General features: G+C 46.2%; 2 protein-coding genes across 3 annotated transcripts in view; both read left to right on the forward strand.

Annotated features, from left to right (window-relative positions):
- The first annotated feature begins 1,957 nt into the window (after positions 1-1,957).
- LOC120764953 (endogenous retrovirus group K member 6 Gag polyprotein-like) lies at positions 1,958-7,385 on the forward strand. Its single transcript, XM_040089135.2, has 2 exons — positions 1,958-4,460; positions 7,358-7,385. The coding sequence occupies exon 1, from the start codon at positions 3,069-3,071 to the stop codon at positions 4,167-4,169; it is 1,101 nt and encodes a 366-aa protein (XP_039945069.1). The 5' UTR covers positions 1,958-3,068; the 3' UTR covers positions 4,170-4,460; positions 7,358-7,385.
- Positions 7,386-12,717: 5,332 nt separating this feature from the next.
- LOC120764949 (WD repeat-containing protein 44-like) overlaps positions 12,718-15,722 on the forward strand; it is a 31,956-nt gene continuing 28,951 nt past the window's right edge. Inside the window, exon 1 of one of the 2 annotated variants that reach the window (XM_040089127.2) lies at positions 12,718-12,843. In XM_040089127.2, coding sequence (XP_039945061.1) covers positions 12,770-12,843 — 74 coding nt within the window. In that variant the 5' untranslated portion in view covers positions 12,718-12,769. The remainder of the gene's footprint in view (positions 12,844-15,722) is intronic. The other variant, XM_040089128.2, reaches the window with a different exon arrangement.

Here is a 15,722-nt window from a genome sequence, read left to right on the forward strand (position 1 = left end):
TGTTCTTCACATAAGCCTTCCTTCAAGGATAGCATATCCTTGAGGCCTAAATTCTTACTAGTTTAATCATGTCATGTCCCTTTTCTGTGAGCCACTGCTCTGATAAGCTCTCAACAAGCTTTGGGTCAAAGTAAAGATGACCTTTTTAGTAATAGTGATAGACATTGGTAAGAAATAGTAAACAAGAAATACGTAGTAATTAGTATAAAAAATAAGGACAGCCCAGCTCGGGGGGAGACGTGAGGAATCCATGCAGCTGCGAACATCTTGTCGGACTCCGAGAAAATTGTAAGATAAGAAACAATAAACGAAGTATGCAACCTTGAAAAATCTAAACCTGAGAACTCCGTCTCTTCCTTCGGCTCGGCTCGGAGCTGTGCAGAGGAGCAAGGACCCTGAAACCACCTCAATGTTGGGGTAAGACCCCGACAACTGTCGTCCCTGGCTGGGCGGAAACATCTGCTGTCCCTGAGTGTGCAGAAACATCTGGCATCCCTGACTGGGCAGAGACATCAGTCGTCCCTGACTGAGTGAGAAGAAACACCTGCTGACCCAGATCGGACGACATCTGACTTTCCTGACTGGCACTCCTGAAAAGGAACGCTGAAAAGGGTCGCAGCAACCTCTGCAGAAACATCAAAAAGCTCCCAGAACATCAAACAGCCAAGCCAACAACTCTGGAGAAGAAACACCTGTCTGGCCAGAACACCAGCCCACTCCAGTTCGTTCCAGACGACGGCTTTCCACTGGGCCCAGGAACCCGTCACCCTGATATCTGCTGGACAGAGATCGGGACACCTCTGAAACGAATCGGACCACAGCTGGGGAAAGTTTCATTTTGGTAAGACCTGTGAAATTCAGAACACACCGCGCGATGGGGGGAACTAGTTCCCAAGAGAGAACAATAATATTAGAAAATCTAAAAGAATTGATATCAAAATATAATGCAGCGCTGAAAGATAAAGAGCTCGAAGCCCTGATGTTATGGGTCAAATGTAATTATTCACAATGTGAGACCCAGTCTCTTTTTGAGCCAGGTTTTTGGCAAGAAGTAAACAGAAATCTTTATGATAAGGCCACACGAAAGCAGAAAATACCCGCAAAGCTTTTATCAGCGGGAAGAATTATGTTAGAAGTTATAACAGAATATAATAGACAAAGCTGCAGGGTTGGACAGCAGCCAAGCAAACAGAGGGAGTTCAGCACACAGCCAGGACACAGAGCTATGCTAACTCCGAGGTCGTTACCTCCCCCAAGGGAATGGGAAGGGGGAGGGGAAAGAACACAGGTATTTCAAGGTCCAACAAAAACCTCGTCAGAAACCCCAAAATTAGTACCAGGAAAACCCAAACTTTTAATACATCCAAGGGAACAGGAGGAATTTGACATGCTTTTCTTTGAAGCAGTCCCAGAACAAACCCCTCATTTATATAGAGAGGGGGAGGGGAGAATAAGTCCACCAAGGAGCCCATTTACTCCTCCGGGGTCACCGCGCCCATGCTCTCCTCATTCGCCGTTGCTCCTTTCCCTTCCCGTGGAAAAACCGGGTGCGGGTGAAGAGAAAGAAGGGGGGGGAAGAGGCGGGTCAGGCGCCGTTGGAGCAGCGGGGGGGCGAGGCTGCGCGGGGGACGGAGGCTGCGCAAGGGACCGAATCTAACCTATCGCGTCGAAATGCGGCGGGACGCGACGGGATGCGATCGCAGGGTGCGTCGGGAGATACAGACGCGGGTCGCGACGAAGGGGAGTCCGCGGGCAGAGATTCTGGAGCTGGGGGGATGAGAACAGAGTAGGCAGCTCGGCGCGCGCTGATGACGCAAGCTACGGGAAGCGAAACAGCTCAAAATATCGCGTCGCGGAGCGCCGGGAGGGACACGCCGAGGGCGGAAGTGTCGAGCCGAGAGCTACAAACCCCAGAAGGCTCAGTGGCCAGTCCAGGCGCATGCGCAGCAGGGGCAGGTAGAAGCCCAGGGCGCGTTTCTATTCGGGGGCAGGCTGATTCTGATGACGAAGATGACAGGGCGGACCTTGAGCGCCAGACAGGACGGGGCATCCTGTCGGATTCCGCAGGGCCAGGACTGGCAGGGGTGGAATGGGCGGTGACGGGGCATGGCCGAGGCGGGGAGAGTCTCGAAGGCACCACCCCCAGGCAGCAGGGGCTGCGGAGCCCGACTCCGCCCACGAGCAGCTATGACCTTGAGCCGCCTGCGTGCGGTGATTCAGGGACAGCTGCCGAGGTGTTACGGACAGGCGCGCATCCAAAAATTTCTCAGATTTTACAGGCTTTTCCAGAACTTAAAAGATACTTGAGAACTCCGAGCCCACAGAGGACAGCTGCCAGCGTGCCGTCATCACAGAGAGGTGGGGCAGAGAGGCAGCGAGCACGGAGATCATCAGTTGCATCCACCGAAGGATCGGTATGGGAGGATACGCCCACATTGCATCGTTTTTTTCCAATTTCATACAAAAAATCAACTTCTTCAGAACAGCAATTCAAACAGAAGCCGAGAGAACCTTTGCCAATGGTGAGGGATGATGATGTTATTGATGAGGACCACGAGATGTCAATCACAGATGAAGATATAATCAGAATCACAGCATCAGAAGGGATTCCTGCCAGGAGAGTAAAGGCACTTGAGTTTACACGACAAGCTTCGTCATTTTTGTTATCTGAGGACTTTATGAACAAATTTTTTTGAAGGTTCACTGAAACAGCATTTCGCCATGATCCCACGTCTTCTTTCTCTCAGATTTTTCTTCCAGGGAAGGAAGTTTCAGAAAAATTTGAGGATGCTCAGCAAGCTCAGATTCCTGTTCAGCGAGTGAAAGAGAAAGAGAAAGTGAAAGAGAAAGAAAAAGAGACAGAAAAAGAAACAGAAAAAGAAACAAAACCTGAGGAAGTGAAGCCTCCAAAACAAGTGGGTCCTGAGAAAGAAGAAGCAGCAGCGAAAGCAAAAACAAAGGAAACAATTTCAGAGGCAGGCACCACACAGGCTTCTGCCAAGCCAGAATTTTGTCCAACAGACTGGACAGACATAAAGAAATTTGCATTGAAAGGGGATACACTTTCAATGGATCCAAAAGGCATAGCTATGCCAGTGACATATGATGCACATGATGCAAACCCAAAATGGGAGAGATTGGATCGTGAAGTCGTCAGGGATCTGATGAAAGCCGTTCGTGATAATGGATTGGGGTCTCCATACTTCAAACAACTTTTGAAAGGGACATTTAATATTTATGATTTAACACCATTTGACCTCCGATCTCTTGCAACCATGATCCTAAGCGACTCACAATTCATTCTCTGGGAAGCAAAATGGAGAAAAATTTTAAATGATTACAGAATCAAATACCAAGGTGGGGCAAATGCAGGCTTCACAGTGGCACTATTGGCCGGTGATCCACCACTTGACAGTGCAGCTCGTCAAGCCAGCTTTCTTCCTCGAGACGTGTTGACAGACATCAAGGATGCAGCCAGAAAGGCAATGGTGCAGATTCCACCAGCAGGAGTCACAGAAAGTCTTTTTACAGATGTAAAGCAAGGTCCTTCAGAACCCTTCGCTTCATTCATCGATCGTCTCACACAAGCAGTGGACAGGCAAGTCATTGATGAGGGAGTGAAGTCACATATGATCCGGTGTCTTGCATTTGCAAATGCCAATCCAGAATGCAAGCGAGTCATCAGTGCAATGCCAGGCCAACCCACCATGGCAGAAATTCTAGAGGCATGCAGCAAGGTGGGGACACCACAGCACGTTGCAACAATTTTAGGAGATCATGTGGAAAAAGCTGTCAAAGAAGCATTTGCAAATTTTCAACAAAGACAGTGTTACAAGTGTGGCAAACCAGGGCATTTCAAGAAGGACTGCCCACAAATTACAAACAATGCAGACTCATCAGATCATTGTCTGGCATGCGGGAGGAAGAAGCATCGCCCTGCAAAAAACAATGTGAGTGGAGGAACTCAGTCGGGAAACTCCAGAAGGAGCGCGAATCGTCAGCGCGCGATGACACAAGTGATGGCGATGACTCAAGAGCAAGCTCCGCAAGGGGGACAATCATCGGGGAACAACATTCTGACGCCCTCAGCAGGACAATTTGTAGGATCCCCAGCGATCCAGAGTTATTACCACCCGGGGCGCAATGCGATTTGGCAACTTCCAAAGTGATATGTTTTTTGGATGACAATTATGCAGTGATACCCACTGGTGTCACTGGATCCTCGTGGAAGAGGCAGGACTTTCTAATTATAGGTAAGGACAGAAGCAGTGTTTTGGGATTTGTTATTTACCCTTCTGTCATTTCAGCAGATCGCAATGATGAGTTGACGGTTTTAGCGAAGCCTCATCAGCCACCATTGATCATTCCCCCGAACACCTCGATTGCCAGGGCAATTGCATTGCCACCCCATGCTGCAGAACAAGTCTTGCCAGTGCTCCGGGAACAAGATCTTCCTTCAGGTGAGCACATGGAGGTTCATGCCTCCTGGGTGAAACACATAGGCCGAGACAGACCAATTCTCGTCTGTGAATTGACCCAGGGTGACAAAACAATCGCAGTCAAAGGGATGCTTGACACGGGGGCGGACGTCACGATAATTTCGTATCTTTTTTGGCCCAAGAGTTGGAATTTAATTGCTCCCTTGAGTCCTCTTTCAGGCATAGGGGGGAACACCTTGTGTCTGCAGAGTGAAGATGCGATTGTTGTCTCGGGGCCAGGAGGTAAGACTGCAATCATTCGCCCATTTGTTGTGCAAAGACCCATCACAGTGTGGGGAAGGGACATTTTAGTGCAATGGGGCGTGAGGTTGGAAGTGGATTTTTAGTGGGGGTCACTGTGGCACTCACCACTTTGAAACTGACCTGGAAAACAGACAATCCTGTCTGGGTGGATCAGTGGCCCCTTGAGAGGAAAAAATTGAGTGCTCTCAAAAACTTGGTCAGGGAACAATTGGAAAAGGGACACATTGTACCAACAAGCAGTCCCTGGAATTCCCCAGTTTTTGTCGTTCGCAAGAAAGCCCCTGGCTCATGGAGATTGCTTCATGATCTCAGAAAAATCAATGAGGTCATTGAGGAAATGGGACCACTTCAGCTGGGGCTTCCATCTCTCTCAATGATTCCGAGAGATTGGCCACTGGTGATCATTGATCTCAAAGATTGTTTTTTCAGCATCCCACTTCATCCAGATGATGCTCCTCGATTTGCCTTTTCCATCCCAAGCGTCAACAGGGAGGAGCCTCTGCAGAGATACCATTGGGTTGTTCTTCCTCAAGGTCTCAAGAACTCTCCGACCATCTGCCAATGGTTTGTTGCACGGGCACTGTGTCCAGCTCGAGAGAAACATCCAGGAGCAAAAATCATTCATTACATGGATGATCTGCTCATTGCTGCCCCGACTCAACAGGAATTGCAGAGGGCTCGTGACTATGTGATCACAGAGGTGCAAAATGCAGGTTTGGAAATTTCCACTTCAAAAATTCAGGAAATTGCACCTTGGAAATACCTAGGATGGAAAATCACTGAACAAACAGTGAAACGACAGAAAATTGAAATTAGAACAGAAGTTAACAACTTACAGGATTTGCAACAACTTTTGGGAGAGATCAACTGGATGAGATCCATCTTGGGGATCACAAATGATGAACTTGCGCCGTTGTTCAATCTTTTGAAAGGGGACAGTAACATCAAATCCCACAGGAGCCTCACTCCTGAGGCTTGGGAAGCCCTTGAGAAAATTGCTGGAGCCCTCCAGCAGAGACAGGCACATCGTTTTGTAACATCTTTACCTTTCTTTCTTGCAGTGTTGGGGGAAAAAATACAGTTATATGGGTTGATTTTTCAGTGGGATTCATCACAAAAAGACCCATTGTTGATTTTGGAGTGGATTTTTTTATCTTACAGGTCTCCAAGGACGATCCTCTCAAGTCTGGAAATGATAGCTTAGATCATCATCAAAGCTAGGACCAGGCTGCAAACAATGGCAGGCAAAGACTTTACAACAATTTACCTGCCTTTGAAAAAAGATTATTTTGATTGGGCATTGCAGAAATCAGAGGACTTGCAGATTGCATTGTTAGATTACTCAGGTGTTTGTACTATTCATTTCCCAAGCCACAGGCTGTTGAAAGCAAAAATAAGTTTCAGAGAAAAGCCAAAAATAAGTGAGGTGCCATTGGATGCAATAACAGTATTTACCGATGGCTCTGGAAAAACTCACAAATCAGTAAGTACATGGCAGGATGACATCACAGGGGAGTGGAAATCAGATATAAGAATAGTACAAGGGTCACCACAAATAGTAGAATTAGCAGCAGTGGTCAGAGCTTTTGAGCTGTTCCAGCAACCTTTTAATTTGATCACAGATTCAGCTTATGTAGCTAATGTGGTCAAAAGACTTGAGGGTTCACTTTTGAGAGAAGTTGACAATGAAAATTTATATTCATATCTATTGTGCGTGAGGACATTGTTGCAAAACAGAAAACATAAATATTTTGTCTCACACATCAGAGCACATTCTTCTCTTCCAGGTTTTTTAGCAGAAGGCAATGCGCATGCAGACAAATTGACCATGCCAATTTCAAGAACTTTACCGAACATTTTTGAACAGGCAAAATTGAGTCATGCATTCTTTCATCAGAATGCTCAAGCACTAATGGACACTTTTCACGTTTCCAAAAGTCAGGCAAAAGAAATCATTAGTGCTTGCCCTGATTGTCAGCTTGTACAGCCTCCTGCTTCCATGGGAGCAGTCAATCCAAGAGGATTGCACAGTTTGCAGTTATGGCAAACTGATGTCACAAAATATCCATCCTTTGGGAAACTCAAAAATGTTCATGTTTCAGTTGACACATTTTCAGGTGCAGTCTTCGCATCACTGCACACAGGTGAAACAGCGCAAGACGCTTGTCGACATTTCTTGCAGGCATTTGCATCTTTGGGCGTGCCACAAGAAATCAAAACAGACAATGGACCAACATATATAGGGAAAGTGCTTGACAAATTCCTGAAGAGGTGGGGTGTCCATCATACCTTTGGTATCCCACACTCTCCAACAGGTCAAGCAATCATTGAAAAGACACATCAAACATTAAAATCCCTTTTGGACAGACAAAAAAGAGGAGAAGCAGACGCAACACCATACATGCGCTTAAATAAAGCCTTGTATGTGTTGAATTTTCTAAATTGCTCTTTTGCAGAGCCAACTCCACCAATCATCAGGCATTTTTCAAACAGCACGAGAGCAAAACTGAAGGAAAATCCTTTGGTTTTGGTCAGAAACCCAGAAACAGGACAAATTGAAGGGCCATTCAAATTAATAACTTGGGGCAAGGGATATGCTTGTGTCTTCACAGCAGTTAGGCTGGCGGCGAGGCACGTGAAACCGTACCGAGTCCAGACGCAAGCAGAGACAGACCCCAAGACCGGAGGAAGAGAAGTGGGCACGCAGACGTGAGCCGGTGTCAAGACAGCAGACATCCTTTCGTTCTGCGTGCGAAAGAGACTGTGGGACTTGTTTTCTTGGGGGCTTGGGTGGCGTTGCATTTCTAGGGATTCCCAGGGAAAAGAGGGCATTGAAAATGAAAGAACTATCCTCGTGCCTCATTCTCTCCTTGGTTGCCTTGAGCAATGCGGCAGTTTTGCCCGTGGCTCAACCAAAAGAGAATGTTTGGGAAACTCTAGCCAATGCATCAGGTTTGGACACCATCTGCCTGACTCACTCAAGACCAGGGAAACCTTTTTCAACTTGTTTAGTGGGGTTGCCAGTGAGCAAATGGCCAATTCCAGAAAACATCCCTCCAGAGATTTCAAAGTCCATTGTAGATCCAGTGGACCAATGGGATGTTTGGACGAAATTCCTTCCTGCGGCTCCTTTTGAACCTCAGGAACTGGAAATTCTTGGATCGGTCCAAATGCAATTCTGTGTGAAATTTGGCCTTTCTGGAGTGACAAAAATTAGAACTGTAGACGTCACCCCAAACCTCAATTTTTACAGAAATTCATCATCTTGGTGTAATTACACTAAGATGCTGAAGAAACCATCCAATCATGTTCCAGCTCAGTTGCCGAGGGGAAATTTTTTCATTTGTGGGGACAAAATTTGGCCCGCAATTCCTGCAAATGCCACAGGTGGTCCTTGCAGCATTGGAATGCTTTCATTGCTAACACCCGACATGACATTGATGAGAAAACTAAAACAGAGAGGGAAAAGATCGGTTCAAATGTATGATCCAAATTGTGATGATGATGTTCACACATGGAGCAAGGCTCAGAGAATTGCAGTTGCAATTTTTTCACCACAGGCAGCGTCAGGAGCAGCCTTGACACAATTGGATCACGTGGGTTGTTGGTTGAGCAAACATGCTCGAGCCATCTCTCTTGCACTGAGTGACATGTTGTTAGACATTGACAGTGTAAGACGAGCAAGTCTCCAAAACAGGGCAGCGATTGATTATCTTTTGCTGACCCACGGGCATGGGTGTGAGGAATTTGAGGGAATGTGCTGCATGAATTTGTCGGACCATTCCAAATCCATTCATGAAAACATCAGGCAACTGAAGGAGAGTGTCAACAAACTTGGAGAGGTAACTGGGTCATGGATGGATGGTTTGTTCAATTTGTTTGACCTTTCACCATTGTGGAAGGAACTTTTGAAGATAGTTATATATATTTTAGTAGGGCTTGTAATCCTTCTCATGATTTTGCCGTGTTTGTTTCTATTTATACGGCAAGCCATGGACAAGGTGGCCAAGGAGGTGTTTTTGGTTCAAACAGGAGGGGGAGATGTTGGAGTCCAGGGCATTCCTTTGGTTGCCCTGGAGGGTCAGGGACCTGGGCAGGGGGGTCTGGGACCCCAGCCCAGAGCTCAGAGAGACACTGGCTTTGATTTCAGTCCATGGGAAAAACTTCCTATGCTGAGAGAAGGTTTACAGGCCACAAGAATGTGAGAAATAGTAGTTTTAGGTTCCTAGCATTGAAGTGAATGGGGACAAGATGGAGAATCTGGGGCGTTGTCTCCTTCTTCTTCTCCTTCTCCTTCCCTCACTCCATTGCTGCATTGACGTGGCACAAAGTAGTTAGTGAGGATTGGGTCAAAGTAAAGATGACCTTTTTAGTAATAGTGATAGACATTGGTAAGAAATAGTAAACAAGAAATACGTAGTAATTAGTATAAAAGATAAGGACAGCCCAGCTCGGGGGGAGACGTGAGGAATCCATGCAGCTGCGAACATCTTGTCGGACTCCGAGAAAATTGTAAGATAAGAAACAATAAACGAAGTATGCAACCTTGAAAAATCTAAACCTGAGAACTCCGTCTCTTCCTTCGGCTCGGCTCGGAGCTGTGCAGAGGAGCAAGGACCCTGAAACCACCTCAATGTTGGGGTAAGCCAGAAACACTGTACCACCAACTGTTGTTGAGAGCAGAAGCAGCCCTGCTCTGTACCGCTACTTGGGTCAAAGCCAGACCTCGGGGTGGCCACTCCTGGCACGGACCAGGTAGTGAGGGCTAGCTCAGGGAATTTCTCCGGCAACTGCGTCAATGCAGGAAACTTTGGTGTAATTCTTGGTTCAGTCAGATGTTTTGGGTTTCACTTTGGCTGTCTTCATCCTGTGGTAGACCTGGGACATGCAGTTCTTCCAGCACTTGTGCCCCTTGCTTCTCCCTGTGCCTAGAGGGCACACAGGAGATCACCCACTGTCTATGCTGCAGAATGGAATCAGCTCCAAGTTATCCCTAAAAATACTTTTTGCCCTTATTTTTTTTAATGCAATGATAAAAACCAATTTTGCTTTAAAACCTTATGTCCCTAGGTGACCAGATGAATCACGAGATGGGTGATATTTTGCAGAGGCTGCAAATCTACCCTGTATCTGTCTGCAGGGAGTATATAAAGATTTAGTGGAGCCAAGACCTATCTGCCAGTATCAGCAGTTAGCAAAAGAGGGACTCCTGAGCTTTCTGAGCCTCTGAACCACAAAAGCAGCAGCAAAGTCACTCAAAAAGACACAAACCTTTATGCTTGAAGTCAGCCTGGCCATGGCAAAAGACCAGGAAACTTCCACACATCAGCGGTGATTTGGGTAAGATGGTCCTGCTGACACCACAGAGTGCTTGGGACAAGCTGATGCATGAGCTCTGATTCACAGGAGGCCCTGGGGGAAGTCCATGTCCAAGCTAGAGAAGATAAAAACTCTCATTACCTGGTCAAGATCAGAGAGGGCATGAAGGACCTTCAGCTGCTGGGTACAGGGCTCAGCCATGGTGTACTGGGGAAACACTGGGATCAGTTTGTGCTCACTCAGGTGTGAAATGCATAGACTAATGGTTGTCAGAAAACAATTCAGGTAATTCAATTATGTATGATTTTATGTTAGCAAATCCTAGCAAATGTACAATCTGCTATGTCAAGGAGTCTGCCATTCATAAAGATTTTAACCTATGATCTCATCTTCTTCCTCATGTGGGTTTGGTTTTGAGAAAATTGGGCCAGGGAAAATATCAGCTGTAAGTCTGAGGATTTAACAGCTCCTTACAGAGCTGGCCATTGCAGTCCCTCCAAGCCAACACATTCCACTTCTATGGCAAGGTGAGATGAGCCCTCACTGCCATCCTGGTGCTCATCTCTGCCTGCAGCCTGGGAAAGAGCTGTGTCAGTTCTGGGGAGAAAGCAGCCAGGTTACTTGCAAACACTAATTATGACCTTTATCTTCTATCTCGGGAAACTTTGTCCCTGTTACACCCAATTGTCCTTTGCTGATCTTTATGAGCAGTGGAGATAACAGCAGTCAGTCAGCCTGAAAACACTGCACAGCCCCAGCAACACCCTGCAGAGGCAGCAGGCAGCATAACCCCACCAGGAACAAGTCCTTGTTCTGGCTCTGTCTTGGCTAGTGGGTTTCCTGATGCTTAGATAACAACTTAGTAGCCCACTGTTATGTTTGTCTCCATGGACAAATCAGGCTGGGCTGTGTTACTGTGGAGCTGTGGTTATAATCCTCCTGATCTAGGGGGTCTATCAACCTCTGAGAAGCCACAGTGATGCAAAAAACAAGGGGGTTTGGAGTGGAAAGGTCAAGACCACTGCAGTAAAGCTGAATTTTAATCATCACGTAAGACCTGACTAAATACCAAAACTGGCTTTTTTAAATGTCCCTTAATTCTGTAATAATGTGATTTCCTCTGCCTAATAAAACATGAAGTCATGCAGCTGCCATGAGTGACAAACTGATGAACAATTCAAGATGCTTTTCAATAGCATTTTTCTCCAGTTTCCAGAGCCATCTGCCTTCCCCAGCTAAGGTTACATCATTACTGACTAATAATTTAGAGGCCATCCTACTTACTCTAATGCAGTTGTCATGTTTGGCTGTCAGAGCAGAAACAGTGTGCAATGAATAAAGTCAGCAATTTTCTGTACTAATTATTTATTCAAATTCTTCAACACTGAGAGCTTAATGTGTATGCTAGGCTCATTCTTCCTTATTTTTAAAAAGAGTCAGAATAATTGCTCATGCATTTCCAGTGTGTTTCCTTCCAAAAACGCATCATCAGTGTGTCATCCCAGCACTTCTGGTTTGGCTGAGAAGCATTATGATTTTTAAGGGAACCAGAGGATGTGGTCTCATGCCACCTGCATGTGCAAGGACAGGTGTGCATGTACATGCCTGCATGTGCACAAACACCTCTGTGTTGACCATTTGACAACAGTATCTGTCTCAAATACATTAAATACATTTAAAAAAAAAAAAAAGAATAGACAGAGAACTCCAGTTTGTGCTAGTGCTTTGGGAGGCTGTGCTTGTTAAAAGTCAGTAAAAGAACTGTAGCTGAGCTAAAGGAGCCAAAGAGCAAGGGGGACAGGAGGTCAGTGCAGAGAATATGGAAGGAAGCCTAAATTTATGCTCAGCCTGCCACTGTCACATGTATTGATTAAGTGTTTTGGCTCAGGAACAGGCACATGTTGCTGAGTAAATATTAAAAACAATGCAGGTTTCAAGGGGAAGCCTCTTTCCCCTGGGAGTTACTGTTGATCACTCATAGTTAGATAGGAGGTCAAAACTGACCAGAAGATCAGATAAAAAATTATGGACAGAAAATATAAGGAAAAACAAATAAGGAACTATATTATTTAATTCCTGCTGCCGGTTTCAAACATTCATTACAGAAATTAACGAGGAAAAAAATTGTTTAGAAAGTTCCTGTTATTTTGTCTAGTAGACTATCTTAATTCTCTATCACCTAATTGTATCACAGAGTCCTTTGGCTGGAAAAGATCCAGGTGGGGGTCAGGCTCTTCTCCCAGGGAACCAGCAACAGGACAAGGGGATGAAGTCTTAAGTTGCACCGGGGAGGTTTAGGTTGGACGTTTGGAAGAATTTCTTCACAGAAAGGGTGATTAGAGATTGGAACGGGCTGCCCTGGGAGGTGGTGAAGTCACCGTCCCTGGAGGTGTTTAAGGAAAGACTGAACGTGGCACTCGGTGCCATGGTCTGGTTGACAAGGTGGTGTTGGGCCATCGGTTGGATTCGATGACCTCGGAGGTCTTTTCCAACCTATTCGATTCCGTGACTTAACGATCCAATGGTTCCGTAAGGGCTGAGAGGCGGCCGCTCCCCCTCACCCACCTCACCGCGGCCGCAAGGGGGCGCTGCAGCGCGCGCGGGGAGCCCCTCCCGCAGTTCCGCGGGGGCGGGGCCGGGACGATCTCGCGATACCCGCGCGGCGCCGCCCGGCCTGCGGTGCCCGGAGGTGGCGGCCCGGTCCTGTCATGGCGTCTGGCAGCGACACCGAGGAGTTCTACGATGCGCCCGAGGATGTGCATTCTGCGGGTTCCCCCGCGCCGTGAGTTCCCCCGGCCCTGCCCTTCTTCCGTCCTTCTCTCAGCGCGGCCCCGCGGTCCCATGGCAGCTCCCGGGGGTGTGGGGGAGAAGCGGGGTCAGCGCGGGGCCGCGGCCCCCCCGAGAGGTCGGGGTCTGCCCGGAGCGCGGAGCGTGCGGGGAACCGAGCGGGGCTTGCCCGGCGCTCGGGGTTGGTGCGGACGGCAATGGTCGTGAGAGGATGAGATCATACCTGCCTCCCTGAGGCGGGAGCGGGTGTAGTGCTGGGAGATGGCATCGAGTTCGACAGAAGTAATCCCTGAAATGCGATAAAAGTAACAGATTTTCTGAGGAAGGAGAAGCGAGTGAGTTTCGACAGCAACAGGCAGCTGTTGCTGCGTGGAGAACAGCTTCTGGTGTGTTCTGTGCTCCGTTTTCAGTGGTGTCTATAATACTTTTACTGTTTTTCATGAGGATCTCCAGAGGTCCCTTCCAACCCTAACAAATCTGTGATTTTGTGTCGCTTTGATGCTTCTTGCCTTTAGCCAGTTGGTTCCAGTAGTGAAGATTTACCAACGTTTTGTGAAGTAGATCCCAGTGCTGCTGCCTCAGAACTAACCCTGACACCGTGCTGTTGGTGTCAGCCAAATGTGCTCCCTCTTGTTGTAAATCTCTCCGGTTGTGTGCTGGACAGGTTATGGCTTGTATTAGTTCTGTTTTTTTGTGTAGCCTGAACCAAACCTCTGCATTATTTTACTTGGTAGGATGAGATTTCACATGGCTTGTTTATAGAGTAATAGATATGGATTGTGGAATCCATGCATTTGAAGCCTTAATAATGGACTAAGGAGATTGTTTTAAGCTGCGACTCAGTGGTCACAGGATGCCTACAAGAAAGGAAAGACTAGATCTTTTCTCCTCACCTTCAGATCCTGTATTAAAACTTTTCTGAACTTAGCTACTTAGCTGTAGCCTGGTGAAAAGCATATCTTAGCATACAGTTCTGCAAAATATGATAAGCCAAATTCAGTGCTTGTACTGAAATGAGGTTTTTCTCCAACTGCTTACCTTCTTCTAGGAATAGTGATCAACCTCTTCTCTGAGTTGCATTAACTCAAAGTAAACAGCAGAAAACTAGAAACGGCAAAAACTGTTCAATAAGTTAAAGCAGCTGGAACCTGTCAGGGTTGGGACAGAAGAAGGTGAAGATGAGGGATTAGTGTGACTAGAGGCCACAGACAGGAAAGGGGAAGCAGACCGTTTGGTAGAAGTGAGCTATTAAATCTGCCTAACTGCACATCCATCTTTTGTCTGATACAGATAATGCCATGTGTCCTGGCTTTGCAGGTTTCCACCACCTGTATCTAAGCAGAACTTGATAATACAAAGTCACTCACTAGAAATTAAAGTGAAAGATGCTTTTAATTTCTCTAGTGCTCCTCCATAACCTGTATCAATGCATCGACTCGAGTCAATAGAATTCTGTGAGCCTGAGTCAAGTAAGGAGGTGACATCCGTGAGCTTAGTCTGCAGTACAGCTACTGGTCTGTAACTCAGTCTGTTGTTGAATCTAACAGTATTTGGACAGTATTTTCTCAAAATAAGCTTTGAGATTTCATAAGAGCTAATTTCACGCGTGCATTGGACACTTCTAGGAAGCAGGCTGCTATATTATTTTGCATGTGTAATGATGTTGAGTTGGGACCACAAAAAAAAAAATCAAAACCTTGTTACAGGCAAGGCAACTGAGAACAAGTACATGTTGCCCTCTGCAGTTTCAGATATTTCCTCCTGCATTTGGTGTTCTGATGATCAGTAAACTCAGTTGGAAGTAATTTTTGGCAGCAATAGTTTGCAGCAAAGCAGTGTAGCGATATTTGCCCTCATTAAAAATGTGAGGTTTGTAGCTTCCTCCCTCCCTGGCCTTTATTCTATGTGGGGAAGTTTTAATAACTGCTGATAGAGAAACTCTGAAAGTGGTGCCAAGTGTTCACATCAGCTTGCTGACTTCTTTGCTGCTTATTTGTTTTATCAATTGTCTGGTCTATAAGAGTGGAGTTTTCAAGTTGGATGTAGGCTCCCAATTCCCACTGTTAAATCATTAAATTACTGATGCTTGAGTCCCTCTCAAGGAAAGCACCATATCCTCATCCTCAAGTACATCTCTGACTGGTGCCTTTTAAGAACTAATTAGCAGAAATTACAGAACCTGATGCAAAGTGTTTCTTTCAGATTAGAATGGTCTGAGGTAGTGTTCCTGGGGTAGTGCTTCTGGGGTGATGACTTCTCTAAGGTGAGGTGTGTTTGGAGATGTTTTGAGACTACTGTATCCCCTCTGGCGAGGCCTGTGTGCTTCCTTTCTGCTCTAGATCTTGCCTTTTACTTGTAATTCTGCTTTTGACAGGATGTGTGGAGAGTGTCCATCTGTTGGATAACTAAGTCCAGAGTAAAAAGGGAGAGGTAGTGTGACAGAAGATGCTCTTATTTAACCTCTGTCACTCACTTTAAAAGCACTATAACCATGGAATAATTTACTAAAAGATGTTGAAATGTAGAGGCCTGAACAGTTCCAAGCAGGAAGATATCAGTTCTGAGAGAAGGAAAGTATGAAGTAAGGCACACTTTGTTAGATGCAGACACCTGACAGACCCTCTATATTTTATTTATAGGAAAAGTGATCCACCCACTCTGAAATCAAGAACTGCCAAACCTAATAGTTTGGACTTCATATGCCTAACAGTGGGGGGACAAATTTGTTCCTAGTATGCTTGTATCCTAAAAAGTGTTATGAGAAACCAAACACAAGAGATGGTGTAGGTAATGAGAAATGTCCTCTGGTACTTTTGTTTAAATTCTTGACTTGTAACTTTAGTAGTCCTGTCTTTTAGAAGTTGCCTTGATGCT

This window comes from Hirundo rustica, chromosome W (assembly GCF_015227805.2).
Source record: "Hirundo rustica isolate bHirRus1 chromosome W, bHirRus1.pri.v3, whole genome shotgun sequence".
Taxonomy (NCBI): Eukaryota; Metazoa; Chordata; class Aves; order Passeriformes; family Hirundinidae; genus Hirundo; species Hirundo rustica.